General features: G+C 47.5%; 1 protein-coding gene across 2 annotated transcripts in view; it reads right to left on the bottom strand.

Moving 5' to 3' along the window:
- The window catches only part of ppef1 (protein phosphatase, EF-hand calcium binding domain 1), a 135,205-nt gene that overhangs the window by 84,165 nt on the left and 29,730 nt on the right, over positions 1 to 21,310 (bottom strand). For both annotated transcript variants that reach the window (XM_086006174.1, XM_086006173.1), the window contains exons 4-5: positions 9,810 to 9,937; positions 8,677 to 8,737 (exon numbers count right to left, since the gene is read on the bottom strand). In XM_086006174.1, the coding sequence (XP_085862300.1) occupies positions 8,677 to 8,737; positions 9,810 to 9,937 (189 nt within the window). The remainder of the gene's footprint in view (positions 1 to 8,676; positions 8,738 to 9,809; positions 9,938 to 21,310) is intronic.

Raw genomic sequence — 21,310 nt, 5'->3', positions numbered from 1 at the left:
AAGAGACGAAGAAATTAAAAAGGGCAATGAGAATACAGTCACTGTACGAGGCTGTAGCATTAATTCTGTGTGTTTACTTCTGCAGAGTTTCACAACCTCTTTATGAACCATTTGCTTCTCTAAATTTAATCGAATAATTACATTTTTTTGAACTGTCGTCGTTACAGATCAGAGAAGGCGGATTAAGCTCAAGGATAGGGACGCTGGAGAATTTGCTGTCCCTCTTAACACAGATGTTTGCAGGTCGCTAAGCAACGCCCGCCCCTCGAAACAATGACTATTGTAATTCGCAGTAATTGATGCTTTGCACATTGTAGTGTCCATGTTACACCAAAGAGTCCTTGTGTATCTCACAAGCCCGAACCCGTGGCCTTTCATTTCTAGGCAGAGGTTGATGAGAATAAAGCAAAATAAAACAAAGACGGACGTCCGTTTCAAGGAAAATGTACGAGGTCAAATAAAGAGCATGGAGGAGAGAAGGGAAGAGGGAGAATCCGCTGAGAGAGGGAGGGCCAGAAGCAGAGATTGAACAGGGAATAGAGGCAAGGGTAAACAAGAAGGATAGTTTTTTAAATGGTTTTACTATTTATTTTTCCTGCTACTTGGTGTTCTTTCTAAGCTTGTGAAATAATGTTGTGTTGTTGAAGTCCTCTGTCCTACTTTACACCACAGGGTGTGGTGTATGGGAATGCACTGCTGGCCTTGCAATGCATATGACTGAAAACATCCCATACACGAAGAATGGCAACATTTCAGATTTAATCTAATTCATATACTTGTAACCAATCTTCCCTCCAATTTCTGGGGGCCACGCGGCCCCTTTAACAGGCTGCGTGGCCCCTTTAACAGGCTGCGTGGCCCCTTTAACGGGCTGCGTGGCCCCTTTAACGGACTGCGTGGCCCCTTTAACAGGCTGCGTGGCCCCTTTAACTGGCTGCGTGGCCCCTTTAACAGGCTGCGTGGCCCCTTTAGCGGGCTGCGTGGCCCCTTTAATGGGCTGCATGGCCCCTTTAATGGGCTGCGTGGCCCCTTTAACGGGCTGCGTGGCCCCTTTAATGTGCTGCGTGGCTCATTCAAAATTCCGCACATGCACGGTTGTTCTATTTAAAAGCCGGTAAGCCAGCTGCGAGGGCGCTCCAGAGCGCTGTGCATGACCACGTGGTTGCGCAGCTTAAGGGGGACATTGATTGTAACCCCTCCGCCCAGCGGGAATGGTGTGTGTGAGGGGTTACAACTTAAAAATTCTACCACCTAGCTCCAATCCACTGCCTTCCCAGCCCTGGCAATTTTTACTGGCCCCAAAGCAGGCCATCGACAAGGCGCCGGCAAAAGGCAGGCCGGGGCCGAGTTAACGTTCAGAAGTCACGGCCCGCAGGCATCATCGGCACCACGGCTTAGAACGAACTGAACGTCGGGGGGAGTCCCACACTGTCGTCCGCCCGGCAACAGGTCCGAGGCGGGAGGCGCCAACTGGCCAAGGTAAGTATCAAAGATCGGCTCCTTTTAGAAGTCATTGTGGGCCAGGATGAGCAAGAGTGCTCTCCCCCACCCAGAGTCCTCGGGCCTCCCCAGCCCCAACCTCCTCCCCCCACCGATCTCGCTGGAATCTCCGATCCCTGGCAAAATCCTCCTTCCACTGACTGGCGGGGACTGTGTAAATCTTTACTGGCCAAGCAGTCAATCTAGCCAGGTGTGGGGCGGGAGTCAGCGTAGAGTTAATTAAATGAGGCCCTGGCATTAAAAATCAGCAGGTCTAACGCCCGCTGTCCCATACCCTTCCCACCCTCCCGTTAGTATCAAGGCCAGGATGTCAACACACAGCGATGTAATCATTCAACCCACTTGGCTACAGACAAGGAACGCTGACTAGCATTGTGTCCTTTAATACATGGTGTGGAGATGCCGGAGTTGGACTGGGGTGTAAGAAGTCACACAACACCAGGTTATAGTCCAACAGCTTTATAAAGCTTACACTTGTCCTTTAATACAAAGAGAGAAATGGCACTGAGTCAGAGAGTGGAGCTGAGGGTTTGAGCCGTGCAGCAGAGGTAGAATCAACATAGTGGACACGTGTAAGCCCTTTATTTACAGGCCTGACTGAAATCACTGCTGTAACACTAATAGGTCCAGCGCAGTGATCGGAGGGTTTCAAAGATATTTTCAAAGATATTTCAAAATGTGACGATACTCAGATCAGCCAGCAGGAGGTTAGTAATAAAAAATTATCATTTTTAATTGTTTGACTTTACCGGGGAGAAAGGGTTTCTCAACCAATCATATTTGTTTTTGTTGAGGTAAATTGTGTAAATTCAGTGCCATTAAGATAAGACGCTGGTGCTGGTATTCTTCCATGAATGTAATGCCTTGAAGTTATTCTTCGCTTAAAATAAACAGGCTAATGCTCTTTTTAAAATAGCGGACAAAGGAATTTCATGTGAACATGTTATTGCATTTGTTATTAGTACTGCACAGTATCGAGGTACAGCAGGCATGAGAGGCCATAGGATGAATCAATGGACAATTCAATGTACTATTCCATGCTGCAATAATCTGTTTCAATAACACTGCTGTAGATAATGGAGTTAAAATGGCTTTGAACATGCATCATAACGTCTATAGTATACTAGACAACCTTCAGTGGGGTTGCTCACTGTTCGTCAGTGGAAATGGATAGTGGACAGGTACACAAAGTAATTTATAAAGCTAATGGGCTGTTGGCCTTTATCTAAAGGGAGCTGGAATATAAAGGGGAGGAAGTGATGCTTCAGTTGTACAGAGCTCTGGTCAGACCACATCTGGACATTGTGTTCAGTTCTGGGCCCCGCCCCTCAGGAAGGATATATCGGCCTCGGAGGGGGGGCAGCGCAGATTCACCGAACGATACCGAGGCTACAAGGGTTAAATTCCGAGGACAGGTTGCACAGACTGGGCTTGTATTCCCTCGAGTATAGTAGATTAAGGGGTGATCTAATCGAGGTGTTTAAGATGATTAAAGGAGTTGATCGGGTTGATAGAGAGAAACTATTTCCTCTGGTGGGGGGAGTCCAGAACAAGGGGGCAGAATCTTACAATTAGAGCCAGGCCACTTCTTCACACAAAGGGCGGTGGAAATCTGGAACTCTCTCCCCCAAAAAGCTGCTGAGGCTGGGGGGGTCAATTGAACATTTCAAAACTGAGATTGATAGATTTTTGATAGGCGAGGGTGTTAAGGGTTAAGGAACCAAGGCGGGTAAATGGATTTACGATACAGATCAGCCTTGATCTGATTGAATGGCGGAACAGGCTCGAGGAGCTGAAGGGCCTACTCCTGTTCCTATATTCCTTTAGAATAAATTTACCGATTCCACACTCCCAGCGCATGGATGTTCTTGAAGGGGCGCCGATTAGATAATCAGAGCTAGAGTATTGTAGCCCTATCTATGACCCATGGTCCCTTCAGGTTTGACTGCTCCTAGGAGTGCAGGACCAGTGAATTGACCCTTATACCTCACTCCCTTCTCTTCAATGGCTCTTCCTCCCAACTGTGTGGTAGACCTCAGTGCAGGAAACTTCTGGTATCCGGCACGGACGGGACCGACGTGGTGCCGGTTCATCAACAATTCCGGATAACCGAACGCTATAGTAAAAGATACGGAGCTCAGGGCTCCGTATAAAGCAACAAACCCTGTTGACAGCTTCAAAACAATCGGCACAAGTTGCAAGCGTCTCTGTAGCTTAGCAACAGCTTCAGCTACACCCTTGCACAGCAACAAATGGAGTAATAAAAGTTACCTGAACCGACTCCTGAATTTTGCCGGTGGATAGAGCGTTCCGGTTATTTAGGGGCCGGTCAATCGAAAGTGTCCTGTATTAACTACATGTTATAGATGAACCTTGGTCTTTTTCATCTAGCATTTCCTATGCTCCCAAAATATTCACTCTCCTGGTTAAACCAGCATGTTTGTATTGAAATGATTGTCAGTAATTTCTTTCTTTCCTCATTATAACTACAGGGTAAGCGGTTGAAACTCTCATACCTCGGACCTTAATGCTTGACCGAGATAGTGACTGAACAAACGTGAAATATGTTATTAGCAAAACAGATCTCAGGGTAATTGTCAGGTCATTTACTTAAGACATTTATAACAGAATATAAAGGAATACAATTGTAGTGTATGTAACCGTTCCACCTTTAAGAGAACTATTTTACCTTTAAGAGAACTATTTTAAGGGTTGCACTACTTTATCTTGGCTGCTGTATACTGTAATACCGGCGGTGACCACACCGGTATATAAGTGCTGTGTAATGATTTATTGGGCAGTTCCGCCCTGACATTCAACTAGTAAAGACCTGTTAAAGTTACTCTTGTGGTCTGTGTAGTAATTCTCAATATAACACACAGACTTAACAGTGGCGACGAGTACGATCTTACCCTGCGGCAGAGATACATCCAAGGCAGTTTAACGGGCGTCGAGAAGAGGCATCCGCCCTCATCATTCTGCTGAGAGAAGACTCGAGTCTGCAGAGCAAAGGAAGAATTCTGACACGAAGCCTTCCATCAGCAACAGGCAGTGATCATCCCTTCTATCACGGTGGTGGGTAAGCCGATCAGCGACGAGCAGCAAGTCGGCCACGTTGGCTGTGAAATAGGGGAGGGAAGAACGGAGGAGATAAGGGCGGAGAACTCGACCACGGCCGGGGAAAAGAGCCGGACAGAAGTCGGGGCCAGAGGCGCTGAGACTGGGGCAGCGTAAGGCACGGGAGCCGCGGTGAATGTAAACGCAGCCGGTGCGAAAGACCGGGCTGCAAGCGGGCTGGGAGACGCAACAGCGTCGCGAGAGAGCTCGACCGCGACCGGTGAAAAAGGCCGGGCAGCTACCGCGGCCGCGAGGCGTAGCGACCGGGTCAGCGTAAGGCGCGGGAGAAAATAAAAAAACCGCGGAGAACTCAGCCGCAGCCGGGGGGAAAAGGACCGGACTGCAAGAGGGGCTGGGAGGCACGATTCAAAAGCCGCTGGGGAGGGCGAACGCAGCAATACAGCAATCGCCATTACAGCCAGCGGGGGAGAAAGGCAAACGCGGGAAGCCGCCATTTTCGTAGGCGGGGGAAGAAGACAAGCGCGGGAAACCGCCATTTTGAAAAAAAAAGTTAAAGAAAAATTTCTTGTTGTTTCTCAAGAAGAGTGCGAGGATGCCTAAGCGTGGTAACATCAACGATTTCGATCCCGATGTTGAAGATTGGGCCACATATGTAGAACGCATAGAGATATATTGTAAGGCAAATAAAATATCAAATGAAGATAAAGCACTAACCTTACTAAACTCAATGGGTGCAAAGACATACGGGCTATTGAAGCATCTTCTATCACCAGCTAAACCGGCGGATCAGACTTTCGCTAATATTGTTGCTGTCCTGAAGGATCATTTGAACCCCACACCGCTGATGTTAGCGGAACGATTTAAATTTTATGCGAGAACGCAACTGAAAGAGGAAAGCAACGCGGAGTACTTAATTGAACTGCGTAAGCTAGTGAAATACTGTCAGTTTGGGGAAGGACTGACAGAGGCACTGAGAGACAAGTTCGTGTGCGGATTGTCGAAAGAAGGAACACAAAAGCGGCTACTTGAAGAGAATGATCTTACACTTGATAAGGCTGTCTCTATTGCAGCATCGCACGAAGCCGCAGCGAGAGGCACTGCGGAAATGCAGTTGAAGGCAGCGGTACTCAGCGTAGATCAAATGGCTTTGGGTACAACGAAATGTTATCGTTGTGGGAAGACAACACACGATCAGAACCAATGCTGGTTTAAAAACCAGGAATGTAGAAAATGTGGCAAGCTTGGTCACATAGCTAAAGTATGCCGGTCAGGAAAGAAGACCAGCAACAAAAAGTCACCGCAGGAAAAATGCAGCAAGGTACACAAGGTGGCTGAGAAGAGTTCGGATGAACAGAATTCGGATTCAGACTCCAACAGCAAGGAACTGGGTAGTCTGAGAATTCACAATGTGAGTAAGGAAGCTGACCGGCAAACTATCTGGGTCACCCTGCAGATAGCAGGAGTCCAAGTGAAGATGGAATTGGACACCGGATCGGCGTTGACGGTCATGAATAAGCAAGATTACAAAAGGTTATTCACACATATTCCCCTACGGGATACGGAGATAGTATTAAAGACATACACGGGGCAAAGAGTATACCCCATCGGAAGGATAAAAGTCAAGGTGGTACACAAGGGCAAAGAACACCAAGGAATGGACATATATGTACTACCTGAGGGAGGTCCACCACTTCTGGGACGGGAGTGGATCAGGAAAATAAATATGGACTGGCACTCCCTAATAACGGGAGATTCCGGAAAAAGAAAAGATGTTAAACCTGCACGATTGTCCAGAATATTGGATGAGGGCATATGCAGCAGTGACAGTGACAAAGCAGAGAGTGAGAACTCGGTGAAGACAATCAGCTCAGACTCTGGAACTGATCATGGTAAGACCAGCCCATGTGCAAAAGTCAAGTCTAAAATGGACTTGCAGACTAATAATGGAAAAATGAAGGAGTGCATATATGCTTCAGAAGAGAACAAAGTATCAGAACAGAATTCCACTGAACAGCAACAACATAGTTTGACAGAGAATTCTGAGTCTGTTCAGTCTACAGACATGCACATTTCTGAGGAACACCGGGCTCGAACTCAACTCCATTTCAAACTACAACAGCAATTAGAACAAATGATTCGCCGTTTTGAGCAAGAGATGAATGCAAAGAAAAAGTTCTTTGACACAGAGTTGGAGAATCTGGGAAGACAGCAGAAGCAGCTGATTGAGAAAATGGAGCAGGAACACACAAACCATCTGCGCGAGGAGGCCAAACGAATCAAAGCTGATTCAGTTTCTGAAGGGGCGTGCTCTAATCTGGTGGAGCGAGATGCTCAGCAACTGAAGGCGCTTGTTAGCAGGTTGCAGGCAGAAAAGGCTGATTTGGTTGCCATGAATTCCGAGCTCCTACTGAAGTTGGGTGCAGCATCACCGGATGATTCATTTGTTGAAATTCGAATGGTGGAGGCTGCGGGTGATGGCGAATTAAAAGCAACAAAGGAGCCCCAGTGCAAGGTTACAAACAGCCCTGCAGCCTATACGTCAAAAACACATGCCGATGATACTGGGAAACGTCTGATGTCAGAAGAGTTAACGGTCAGCCAACTCCTTCATATGCTGAGGGACAAGACTCTGAAATTGGAAAAACTTGAACACGAGCTTCAATCTTCAAAGGAAAGGGTTTCGGAGCTCTCAAAAGTTATTGAAACAGCTGAGGTTGCAACACAGACTGAGAAGATTGCAGCAGAGCAGCCCTTGGATGCCAAGAGTACGCTGACTCACGTCAATGTAGAACAACAGGATGCTGAAACAGCTGCTCCAGTAGAGGGATTGAATAGTCCGAACAATCAATCTCCGAATGAAGTTGAAGTATTGAAATCACAAGTGATGTCAGTAGTAAAAGACTTGCAGGAAGCCCAGAAAAAGCTGGATGAAGCTGAACACATGAAGAAGTCTCTTCAGGAGAGGTGTCTGGATGTGGAACAAAAGCTGGTTAACGCCCAGCTGGGCATGGAGGAGATGAGGCAACTTAAGTTTTCCAATGAAGAGCTGAAGCTGCAAGTGGAAAGCTTACAGTCAGAACAAAAAAATTGAGCAGATGAAATTAGCAGATGAAAAATTGAAATTGGCAGAGGCAAAAGCTGAAGTGATGGAGGAAATAGAAGACAATAGAAAAGAAGCAGAAGATGATGACTCTTCTGAACCATTATCACCCCTACCAGGTCACGCACGTGGTCCCTCCGAACTGAGCCAAATCAGTCTGGAAGGAAAAAAACTTCCCAAGGTACTCGAGCCTTTAGAAGTCAGCAATGCTGGTTCTGAAGTTACGAAAGTTCAAGCTGTTAAGTCCAGTGAAGGACTATTAGATGAGTCACCCCAGCAATGAGAACCTACACCACAACTCTATATGCCTAATGATGAAGCAGAGATACCCATAGTATCTACCTCCGATCCGGTGATACTGGATTCAGATGAACCTGACACTGGCATTCAAGCCGAATCGACCTTGCCAAAAGAACCTACTACACCACCGGAAACTACTACACCACCGAGAACTACTACACCGTCGAGGCGTTATCCGGACCGAGTCAGGAGGCGCCGCCTCAGAGACTGAATCTGTGAACTGTTTTTACATGAAGTTGTGTATATATGTTATGATGTTATGTTTAATGGGGAATATATATACTGTTAAGCTAAAAAGGGAGGATTGTAGTGTATGTAACCGTTCCACCTTTAAGAGAACTATTTTACCTTTAAGAGAACTATTTTAAGGGCTGCACTACTTTATCTTGGCTGCTGTATACTGTAATACCGGTGGTGACCACACCGGTATATAAGTGCTGTGTAATGATTTATTGGGCAGTTCCGCCCTGACCTTCAACTAGTAAAGACCTGTTAAAGTTACTCTTGTGGTCTGTGTAGTAATTCTCAATATAACACACAGACTTAACAACAATAAACACAAGGATACTTCTGGAATAACTTCAAAATAGTTGCAAAAATGCACATTCTTCTGGAATGAATAAGTGGTTTTGAAACAATGTACTTTTTATGTCCACAAATATGTTGAAGAAAGCGGCTGACAGATTATTGTTACTCACCGCTGCTGGCACCACTGAGCTGAGCGTAGTGATCCATTAGAAAATTAAAGAAGTGAGACAGCTGGTAAAAAGGACACAATTCGGATAATTAAAGGCAGTCCGTCACTGACATCTGCAAGAACATCTGCACCGCCACACACAGCTGTACTCTCCACTCAACATAACTTCACAAAAAACAACACTGCAATGTCAATCAAACACGGGCCGGAGCTCTAAAGATTATCCTCAGAGCAGTTGTGCAACAAAATGATGATAGAATGGTTACTCTTGGGTGTGTTACGAATGTCCAGCCAGTTAGATTCAGCCACACGCTCTATGTCCAAGTGTCAGTACTCCATTAGATATCATGGATGAGATCAAACGTTAAGCAGCACCGTTGCCCTGCCACGAGATGCCATACTTAATAAATACAATGGAACCTCCCTGATATGTGTGCATGTGTTTGAGTGTAAAATATATATGTGTATCTTTAGATGTAGATGCTACTTTATATTTACGAGAGAAGTCATGCTAAACTTGTATCAAACCTTGGTTAGACCACGCTGGGAGCACTGTGAACAGTTCTGGTCTCCATATTATCAAAAGGATATAGGGGCACTGGAGAGGGTGCAAAAAGGATTTACAAGGATGATACCAGAACTGAGAGGTTATACCTATCAGGAAAGACTGAACAGGCTGGGGCTCTTTACTCTGGAAAAGAGAAGGCTGAGGGGTGACCTGATAGAGTTCTCTAACATTATGAAGGGGTTCGATAGGGTTGACGTAGAGAGAATGTTTCCGCTTGTGGGCGAGACCAGGACTAGGGGCCATCAATATAAGAGAGTCAGTAATAAATCCAATAGGGAATTCGGGAGAAGCTTCTTTACCCAGAGAGTGGTGAGAATGGGGAACTCGCTACCACAGGGAGTGGTTGAGGCGAATAGCAAAGATGCATTTAAGGGGACACTAGATAAACACGAGGGAGAAATGAATAGAAGGATATGTTGATGGGGTGAGATGAAGTTGGGTGGGAGGAGGCTCTTGTGGAGCATAAACACCGGCACGGACCTCTTGGGATGAATGATGTGATTCATTGTAATTCTATGTTGATGCTACACCTGTATATGTTGGTACATAATTAGAATACAACGCACCTGTAGTTGATCCTGCTCTCCTGCATACTCAATAGACTGAAAAATACTCCATGTGTAGCGACGCCTCATCTCAATCCGTGCCATATGACGGCGATACCAGCCCTGAATAAGTATGGCTGCCTTAATGGCTGCAAAGTGATGGGAGAGTACAATATTAGTCCAGAGTATGGAAAGGCTTCTTTTTCAAGAGTCTCTGAGGGGAGGAAGCGCTGTCGACTTCACCGACCGTCACAATGGCAGTCTAGGGGGAGAAATCGCAGTGTGCCCGGGCTTCAATCTGGGCCACCACTGACTGGTGGAACATTGAGTCGAGGGCACAGGAACCCAAGCACTGAGCTAACAATCTCAAACACGCCGAATGGGAAAGGTGCAAAAAAGAGGTCAAGCTCTTGTCCAGAGGAAGCCATGAAAGTAGAACTCCTAAATCCCAATGAGCCTTCTCCAGCTTCCTGCATTTAGACCGAGAGCCATGATAAAATATTGATAATGAAGTATTGATGTCAAATGCAATATGTATTCCATTTCATTACTGGAGCACTGGGGCTGAATTTCAGTTTCAGGCTACAGGTATGACGAGTTGTCTCACACAACAGCCATCCGAACTTATTTGCTGTTCTTTACCTTATTCTTTCTTCCTTTTCATGTGTTCCACACTAGGTTATTTTAGAAAGTGCATTGTTGATCTGTCCTGTGGCTCTTTAGTTCCCCACACTCCACATTCATTTCTTCCAACAATTAACTGAGAATTGGCCAGCAGTTATGTTCATTCACAGTACGAGGGCATCTCACTTCTACCGAAATTGTATTTCTATTCCAGCTTATAACAATGGGTGAGAGACCAGGAAACGGTAGGTCACAAGTGAATCCAATTGAAAATTTTGCTGATTTAACTGAATCATGATTTAGTGATCTAGTTCTATATAATTATATTCATTGTAATCAATTATCTCCCTCTTTATTCCTTCCCCCCGAAATCTCACTGTGATACAGAAACTGACTCTCACTGGGATACAGTTCCACAGACACTGACTCTCACTGGGGTACAGTTCCACAGACACTGACACTCACTGGGGTACAGTTCCACAGGCACTGACTCTCACTGGGGTACAGTTCCACAGACACTGACTCTCACTGGGATACAGTTCCACAGACACTGACTCTCACTGGGGTACAGTTCCACAGACACTGACTCTCACTGGGGTACAGTTCCACAGACACTGACTCTCACTGGGGTACAGTTCCGCACACACTGACTCTCACTGGGATACAGTTCCACAGACACTGACTCTCACTGGGGTACAGTTCCACAGACACTGACTCTCACTGGGGTACAGTTCCACAGACACTGACTCTCACTGGGGTACAGTTCCACAGACACTGACTCTCACTGGGGTACAGTTCCACAGACACGGACTCTCACTGGGATACAGTTCCACAGACACTGACTCTCACTGGGGTACAGTTCCACAGACACTGACTCTCACTGGGGTACAGTTCCACACACACTGACTCTCACTGGGGTACAGTTCCACAGACACGGACTCTCACTGGGGTACAGTTCCACAGACACTGACTCTCACTGGGGTACAGTTCCACAGACACTGACTCTCACTGGGGTACAGTTCCACAGACACTGACTCTCACTGGGATACAGTTCCACAGCCACTGACTCTCACTGGGATACAGTTCCACAGACACTGACTCTCACTGGGGTACAGTTCCACAGACACGGACTCTCACTGGGGTACAGTTCCACAGGCACTGACTCTCACTGGGATACAGTTCCACAGACACTGACTCTCACTGGGATACAGTTCCACAGACACTGACTCTCACTGGGGTACAGTTCCACACACACTGACTCTCACTGGGGTACAGTTCCACAGACACTGACTCTCACTGGGATACAGTTCCACAGACACTGACTCTCACTGGGATACAGTTCCACAGACACTGACTCTCACTGGGGTACAGATCCACAGACACTGACTCTCACTGGGGTACAGTTCCACAGACACTGACTCTCACTGGGATACAGTTCCACAGACACGGACTCTCACTGGGATACAGTTCCACAGACACTGACTCTCACTGGGGTACAGTTCCACAGACACTGACTCTCACTGGGGTAGAGTTCCACAGACACTGACTCTCACTGGGATACAGTTCCACAGACACTGACTCTCACTGGGGTACAGTTCCACAGACACTGACTCTCACTGGGATACAGTTCCACAGACACTGACTCTCACTGGGGTACAGTTCCACAGACACTGACTCTCACTGGGATACAGTTCCACAGACACTGACTCTCACTGGGATACAGTTCCACAGACACTGACTCTCACTGGGGTACAGATCCACAGACACTGACTCTCACTGGGGTACAGTTCCACAGACACTGACTCTCACTGGAGTACAGTTCCACAGACACTGACTCTCACTGGGATACAGTTCCACAGACACTGACTCTCACTGGGATACAGTTCCACAGACACTGACTCTCACTGGGATACAGTTCCACAGACACTGACTCTCACTGGGGTACAGTTCCACACACACTGACTCTCACTGGGGTACAGTTCCACAGACACTGACTCTCACTGGGATACAGTTCCACAGACACTGACTCTCACTGGGATACAGTTCCACAGACACTGACTCTCACTGGGGTACAGATCCACAGACACTGACTCTCACTGGGATACAGTTCCACAGACACTGACTCTCACTGGGGTACAGTTCCACAGACACTGACTCACACTGGGATACAGTTCCACAGACACTGACACTCACTGGGATACAGTTCCACAGACACTGACTCTCACTGGGGTACAGTTCCACAGACACTGAGTCTCACTGGGGTACAGTTCCACAGACACTGACTTTCGCTGGGGTACAGATCCACAGACACTGACTCTCACTGGGGTACAGTTCCACAGACACTGACTCTCACTGGGGTACAGTTCCACAGACACTGACTCTCACTGGGATACAGTTCCACAGACACTGACTCTCACTGGGATACAGTTCCACAGACACTGACTCTCACTGGGATACAGTTCCACAGACACTGACTCTCACTGGGGTACAGTTCCACAGACACTGACTCTCACTGGGGTACAGTTCCACAGACACGGACTCTCACTGGGATACAGTTCCACAGACACTGACTCTCACTGGGGTACAGTTCCACAGACACTGACTCTCACTGGGGTACAGTTCCACAGACACTGACACTCACTGGGATACAGTTCCACAGACACTGACTCTCACTGGGGTACAGCTCCACAGACACTGACACTCACTGGGATACAGTTCCACAGACACTGACTCTCACTGGGGTACAGTTCCACAGACACTGAGTCTCACTGGGGTACAGTTCCACAGACACTGACTTTCGCTGGGGTACAGATCCACAGACACTGACTCTCACTGGGGTACAGTTCCACAGACACTGACTCTCACTGGGGTACAGTTCCACAGACACTGACTCTCACTGGGATACAGTTCCACAGACACTGACTCTCACTGGGATACAGTTCCACAGACACTGACTCTCACTGGGATACAGTTCCACAGACACTGACTCTCACTGGGGTACAGTTCCACACACACTGACTCTCACTGGGGTACAGTTCCACAGACACTGACTCTCACTGGGATACAGTTCCACAGACACTGACTCTCACTGGGATACAGTTCCACAGACACTGACTCTCACTGGGGTACAGATCCACAGTCACTGACTCTCACTGGAATACAGTTCCACAGACACTGACTCTCACTGGGGTACAGTTCCACAGACACTGACTCTCACTGGGATACAGTTCCACAGACACTGACTCTCACTGGGATACAGTTCCACAGACACTGACTCTCACTGGGGTACAGATCCACAGACACTGACTCTCACTGGGGTACAGTTCCACAGACACTGACTCTCACTGGGGTACAGTTCCACAGACACTGACTCTCACTGGGGTACAGTTCCACAGACACTGACTCTCACTGGGATACAGTTCCACAGACACTGACTCTCACTGGGATACAGTTCCACAGACACTGACTCTCACTGGGATACAGTTCCACAGACACTGACTCTCACTGGGGTACAGTTCCACAGACACTGACTCTCACTGGGGTACAGTTCCACAGACACGGACTCTCACTGGGATACAGTTCCACAGACACTGACTCTCACTGGGATACAGTTCCACAGAAACTGACTCTCACTGGGGTACAGTTCCACAGACACTGACTCTCACTGGGGTACAGTTCCACAGACACGGACTCTCACTGGGATACAGTTCCACAGACACTGACTCTCACTGCGGTACAGTTCCACAGACACTGACTCTCACTGGGGTACAGTTCCACAGACACTTACACTCACTGGGATACAGTTCCACAGACACTGACTCTCACTGGGGTACAGTTCCACAGACACTGACTCTCACTGGGGTACAGTTCCACAGACACTGACTCTCACTGGGGTACAGTTCCACAGACACTGAGTCTCACTGGGGTACAGTTCCACAGACACTGACTTTCGCTGGGGTACAGATCCACAGACACTGACTCTCACTGGGGTACAGTTCCACAGACACTGACTCTCACTGGGGTACAGTTCCACAGACACTGACTCTCACTGGGATACAGTTCCACAGACACTGACTCTCACTGGGATACAATTCCACAGACACTGACTCTCACTGGGATACAGTTCCACAGACACTGACTCTCACTGGGGTACAGTTCCACACACACTGACTCTCACTGGGGTACAGTTCCACAGACACTGACTCTCACTGGGATACAGTTCCACAGACACTGACTCTCACTGGGATACAGTTCCACAGACACTGACTCTCACTGGGGTACAGATCCACAGTCACTGACTCTCACTGGGATACAGTTCCACAGACACTGACTCTCACTGGGGTACAGTTCCACAGACACTGACTCTCACTGGGATACAGTTCCACAGACACTGACTCTCACTGGGATACAGTTCCACAGACACTGACTCTCACTGGGGTACAGATCCACAGACACTGACTCTCACTGGGGTACAGTTCCACAGACACTGACTCTCACTGGGGTACAGTTCCACAGACACTGACTCTCACTGGGATACAGTTCCACAGACACTGACTCACACTGGGATACAGTTCCACAGACACTGACTCTCACTGGGGTACAGTTCCTCAGACACTGACTCTCACTGGGATATAGTTCCACAGACACTGACTCTCACTGGGGTACAGTTCCACAGACACTGACTCTCACTGGGATACAATTCCACAGACACTGACTCTCACTGGGGTACAGTTCCACAGACACTGAGTCTCACTGGGGTACAGTTCCACAGACACTGACTCTCACTGGGGTACAGTTCCACAGACACTGACACTCACTGGGATACAGTTCCACAGACACTGACTCTCACTGGGGTACAGTTCCACAGACACTGACTCTCACTGGGGTACAGTTCCACAGACACTGACTCTCACTGGGGTACAGTTCCACACACACTGACTCTCACTGGGGTACAGTTCCACAGACACGGACTCTCACTGGGGTACAGTTCCACAGACACTGACTCTCACTGGGGTACAGATCCACAGACACTGACTCTCACTGGGATACAGTTCCACAGACACTGACTCTCACTGGGATACAGTTCCACAGACACTGACTCTCACTGGGATACAGTTCCACAGACACTGACTCTCACTGGGGTACAGTTCCACAGACACGGACTCTCACTGGGGTACAGTTCCACAGGCACTGACTCTCACTGGGATACAGTTCCACAGACACTGACTCTCACTGGGATACAGTTCCACAGACACTGACTCTCACTGGGGTACAGTTCCAGACACACTGACTCTCACTGGGGTACAGTTCCACAGACACTGACTCTCACTGGGATACAGTTCCACAGACACTGACTCTCACTGGGATACAGTTCCACAGACACTGACTCTCACTGGGGTACAGATCCACAGACACTGACTCTCACTGGGATACAGTTCCACAGACACTGACTCTCACTGGGGTACAGTTCCACAGACACTGACTCTCACTGGGATACAGTTCCACAGACACTGACTCTCACTGGGATACAGTTCCACAGACACTGACTCTCACTGGGGTACAGATCCACAGACACTGACTCTCACTGGGGTACAGTTCCACAGACACTGACTCTCACTGGGGTACAGTTCCACAGACACTGACTCTCACTGGGATACAGTTCCACAGACACTGACTCTCACTGGGGTACAGTTCCACAGACACTGACTCTCACTGGGATACAGTTCCACAGACACTGACTCTCACTGGGATACAGTTCCACAGACACTGACTCACACTGGGATACAGTTCCACAGACACTGACTCTCACTGGGGCACAGTTCCTCAGACACTGACTCTCACTGGGATATAGTTCCACAGACACTGACTCTCACTGGGGTACAGTTCCACAGGCACTGACTCTCACTGGGGTACAGTTCCACAGACACTGACTCTCACTGGGGTAGAGTTCCACAGACACTGACTCTCACTGGGATATAGTTCCAGAGACACTCTCACTGGGGTACAGTTCCACAGACACTGACTCTCACTGGGGTACAGTTCCACAGACACTGACTCTCACTGGGGTACAGTTCCACAGACACTGACTCTCGCTGGGGTACAGATCCACAGACACTGACTCTCACTGGGGTACAGTTCCACAGACACTGACTCTCACTGGGGTGCAGTTCCACAGACACTGACTCTCACTGGGGTACAGTTCCACAGACACTGACTTTCGCTGGGGTACAGATCCACAGACACTGACTCTCACTGGGGTACAGTTCCACAGACACTGACTCTCGCTGGGGTACAGATCCACAGACACTGACTCTCGCTGGGGTACAGTTCCACAGACACTGACTCTCACTGGGGTACAGCTCCACAGTCAGTGACTCTCACTGGGGTACAGTTCCACAGACACTGACTCTCACTGGGGTACAGCTCCACAGTCAGTGACTCTCACTGGGGTACAGCTCCACAGTCAGTGACTCTCACTTGGGTACTGTTCCACAGATACTATTAAACCCCTCTCTATTTGTCTCAGATGGCCAATTATCCTGTGTGAGTTGCTGGACAGAGTCCCAGCCAGCTATTCAACCGTGTGGTGTGAGGGTATTAAAGGCCAGCCTGATCCTCACCTTTTATCCTGGATGGTGATCGGGATTGGATCCCTGTCTGAAATCTAATCTGGGAACGCTGAGGCTTATTGTAGCACCCTGACTGAGAGAGACTTAATATAGTTTTATTCCTAAGCTTTTTGAAATTATATTCAAACAGAAAATGGATTAAGAAAATAGAAAAGCCTAATATCAATCCGATCTTTCACATTATACCATATGATGTTTTGAGCAGAAATATCTGCTGTTTAATTGTGAAACCACGGAATGGTCACCTGGTGTTAGCAATGTCATAAAGGGGAGGTCAAGGAGCTGCTACTGCAAACTCTCAAAGCCTCACTTCCCTGAGGAATGTTCATCTTAAACCACTCGGATCAGCACATGTCGGCATTGATATTTTTCATGAACTGATCCTTTGGAAGAACGATATTGAATAAACCCACCTATTTCCTATAATCTCTAAGCACACATTATAAGACTGACAATCAGTGGATAAGCCACATGCTATTTTCAATATTCTTGGGTGGTCCATTCTGCCATCTGTAATCCACTGTCCATTAAATCTCAAACCATTACATTTTAGTGCTAACAAAAAATGTTCTGTGCATAATGTATTATAGAATCTCACAGCACAGAAGGAGGCCATTCGGCCCATCGTGCCTGTGCCGGCTCTTTGAAAGAGCGATCCCAATAGCCCTACTCCCCCTGCGCTCTCCCCAGAGCCCTTCAAATTTTCTCTTTTTCAAGTATTTATCCAACTCCCTTTTGAAAGTTACTATTGAATCTGCTTCCACCGCCCTTTCAGGCAGCGCATTCCAGATCACAACAACTCGCTGCGTAAAAAAACTCTCCTCATCTCCCCTCTGGCTTTTTTGTCAATTCTCCTAAATCTGTGTCCTCTGGTTACCAACCCTCCTGCCAGTGGAAACAGTTTCTCCTTATCGACTCTATCAAAACTCCTCATGATTTTGAACACTTCAATTAAATCTCCCCTTAGCCTTCTCTGCTCTAAGGAGAACAATCCCAGCTTCTCCAGTCTCTCCACATAACTGAAGTCCCTCATCCCCGGTACCATTCTGGGCAATCTCCTCCGCACCCGCTCCAAGGCCTTGACATCCTTCCTAAAGTCTGGTGCCCAGAATTGGACACAATACTCCAGCTGAGGCCTAACCAGTGTTTTATAAAGGTTCATCATAACTTCCTTGCTTTATGCCTCTATTTGTAATGTATTCTAGTAGATCTCCTATGCTTTGCTCACAGTGAGTTGGAGAGTATTCTGTTTTCTAAGCAAAGTGTGATGGGAATGTACTGCTTGTGGATCCGTGGCATTGCTCATGGTGATACAATCGTCCAGGAAACAGTGGAGCTGCAATGCCACCTAGTGATGGCAGCCTGCAACTACAGTATCCCCAGGGCCTGTGTAGATATACCTCCATGGCCTTGCCCCTCCCTATTTCTGTGACCTCCACCAGCCCTACAACACTTCGATATATCTGCGCTCCTCTAATTCCAACCTCTTGCATATCCCCTATTTGCAGCGCTCTACCATTGGTGGCCGTGCCTTCATCTGCCTTGGCCCTAAGCTCTAGAATTCCCTGCCTAAACCTCTCCGCCTCTCTACCTCTCTCTCCTCCTTTAAGACACTCCTTAAAACCTACCTCTTTGGCCAAGCTTTTGGTCACCTGTCCTAATATGTGGCTCGGTGTCAAATTTTGTTTGATAACGCTCCTGTGAAGCACCCTGGGATATTTTACTACGTTAAAGTCACTATATAAATGCAGGTTGTTGTTGTTAGATAGGGAATTCCCATGATAACTGATTACAGAGGCATTTTCAATGTTGACATAAAAAGCACGACCAAACAATTGTGACAACAGAAAGTGAAGTTTGCAGACAGGAAATGCGCACATACACAAATGTTTGACTATAATGCTGGTCAATCTCCAGTGCCAGTACCCATGGTGCTGCCTGACTCAGGAGGAAAATGGCCGAGAGCAAAGCTACTCTACACCGCCATCTCGTGGCCACGACCTGCAACTGCTGCAGTCACAAAGCATCACAGTGTCACATAACACGAGAATATTCTATTTGGGACGTTATCCACCAACATTACAGGTAAAATGGTGAGGCTTACCAACGTTTAACATATGGAAGCATTTTATTGTCCCTTATGCTTCATGTAATCTGCTTATAATCAGTAAATCACTTCACAACGGACATTTATACAGCATGGGAGATGGCATCCTCAATCTTCTCAACAGAGAAACAGCTCGCTGGATCTTACATAGATTGTCAAGGATTTCAAAGTACAATAGTCCATCTCGCATGGAGTTACACAGGGCCAAAACCAAGCATGGACTTCAGGTAGAGCGGGATTAGAGGGTAGGATCATTTGTTCTAAGGTGTGCAGATGTAATTCACTCTTCATTTTAAAGTTTGAATATCATTTTGATATACATTAATGACTTGGACTTGGGTGTACAGGGCACAATTTCAAAATTTGCAGATGACACAAAACCTGGAAGTGTAGTGAACAGTGAGGAGGATAGTGATAGACTTCAAAAGGACATCGACAGGCTGGTGGAATGGGCGGACACGTGGCAGATGGAATTCAATGCAGAGAAGTGTGAGGTGATACATTTTGGTAGGAAGAATGAGGAGAGGCCGTACACAATAAATGGTACAGTTTTAAAGGGGATGCAGGAACAGAGAGACCTGGGGGTGTTTGTGCACAAATCTTTGAAGGTGGCAGGACAGGTTAACAAAACAGTTAATAAAGCAAATGGGATCCTGGGCTTTGTAAATAGAGGCACAGGGCTGGATTTTGTCAATGGGGACGTGATGGAGGCGGGACTCCCACTTTTTGGGTTGTAGTCCCGCCTCCATCGACTTGTGGCCAACCCACGTGATTTTCCCTTGATTGACCTTGTTGAGCCCGCCCAGCGGGCCAATTAAGGGACACCCGGTTACAGGTGACGTCAGTGATTGACATTTCATCTGTCAGGAGCTTTTGACAGATGAAATATCAGTGTTTGACAGCTCTGTGAAGCTGTCAAACACTGACAATCTGTCTTCTAACTTGAGTCCTTCTCCACAAACTCAGCTAGAGATCTCTCCAGAACAGAAAGCAGAGGCTGCAACTTTTGACAGCTCGCGGCCATTCTGCTTTCTGTGCCGGTGAGATGAGGGACTCCCGAGACCTGAAGGAAGGAAGCCTGCATTAGTAAGTAAAGATAAGTAAAACTTATTTAAACACTACACACACCAAACACACTTACCTCTGCAGTCATGCACCCATCACTCACCTGAACACCGGACATCTCAACCCCTCCAAGCCCTTCAGCCCGACGGTCTGCCTCGCTAACTTGGCATGGTTTGGAGCTGTCGGGCAGCCCACACTTCAGGGCTAAAAATAAGGATTAGGCCAAAAACTGCCTGTTAACTAACAGGCAGTTAATTGGCACTAATCCCCTTCCCACCTCGGGGAGGCGGGTCCCAGCACAGGTCGGGTACCCGCCTCCTGGGAAATGGGCAAGGAGGCGGGTTGGGAGCGGGAAAGGTTCGTGCCCCCCAGTTCTGCAGTTTTCCCCCCACTCCCGCCTCCAAACCCACCTCCACGGGGCTTGGAAATTCGAGCCTAAAGAGTACAAAAGACAGGAAGTTATGCTAAACCGATATAAACACTAGTTCAACCCCAGCCGGAGGATTGTGTCCAATTCTGGGCATCGCACTTTAGGAAGGACATGAAGGCTTTGGAGAGGGTACAGAAAAGATTTACTAGAATGGTTCCATGATGAGGAATTACAGTTATGTGGATAGACTGGAGAAGCTGGGGTTGTTCTCCTTGGAGTAGAGAAGGCTAAGAGGAGATTTGATAGAGGTTTTTAAAATCATGAAGGGTTCAGGTAGGAACACAGGAACAGGAGGAGGCCATTGAGCCCCTTGAGCCTGTTCTGCCATTTGATGAGATCATGGCTGATCTGTGATCTAACTCCATATACTCGGCTTTGGCCCATATCCCTTAATACCTTTGGTTAACAAAAAGCTATCAATCTTCAATTGCCATTTGCGGAAGAGAGTTCCAAACATCTACCACCCTTTGTGTGTAGAAGAGTTTCCTAATTTCACTCCTGAAAGGTCTGGCTCTAATTTTTAGACTCTGCCCCCTAGTCCTAGAATCCCGCACCAGCGGAAATAGTTTCTCTCTATCTACCCTATCTGTTCCCCTTAATATCCTGAAAACTTCGATCAGATCACCCCTTAACCTTCTAAATTCTAGGTAATACAACCCTAGTGTGT

This window comes from Somniosus microcephalus, chromosome 14 (genome assembly GCF_052327205.1).
Source record: "Somniosus microcephalus isolate GS21.2 chromosome 14, FLI_Smic_1.0, whole genome shotgun sequence".
Classification (NCBI taxonomy): Eukaryota; Metazoa; Chordata; class Chondrichthyes; order Squaliformes; family Somniosidae; genus Somniosus; species Somniosus microcephalus.
Note: the sequence above shows the minus strand (reverse complement) of the source record. Positions and strands in the feature narration are given on the sequence as shown.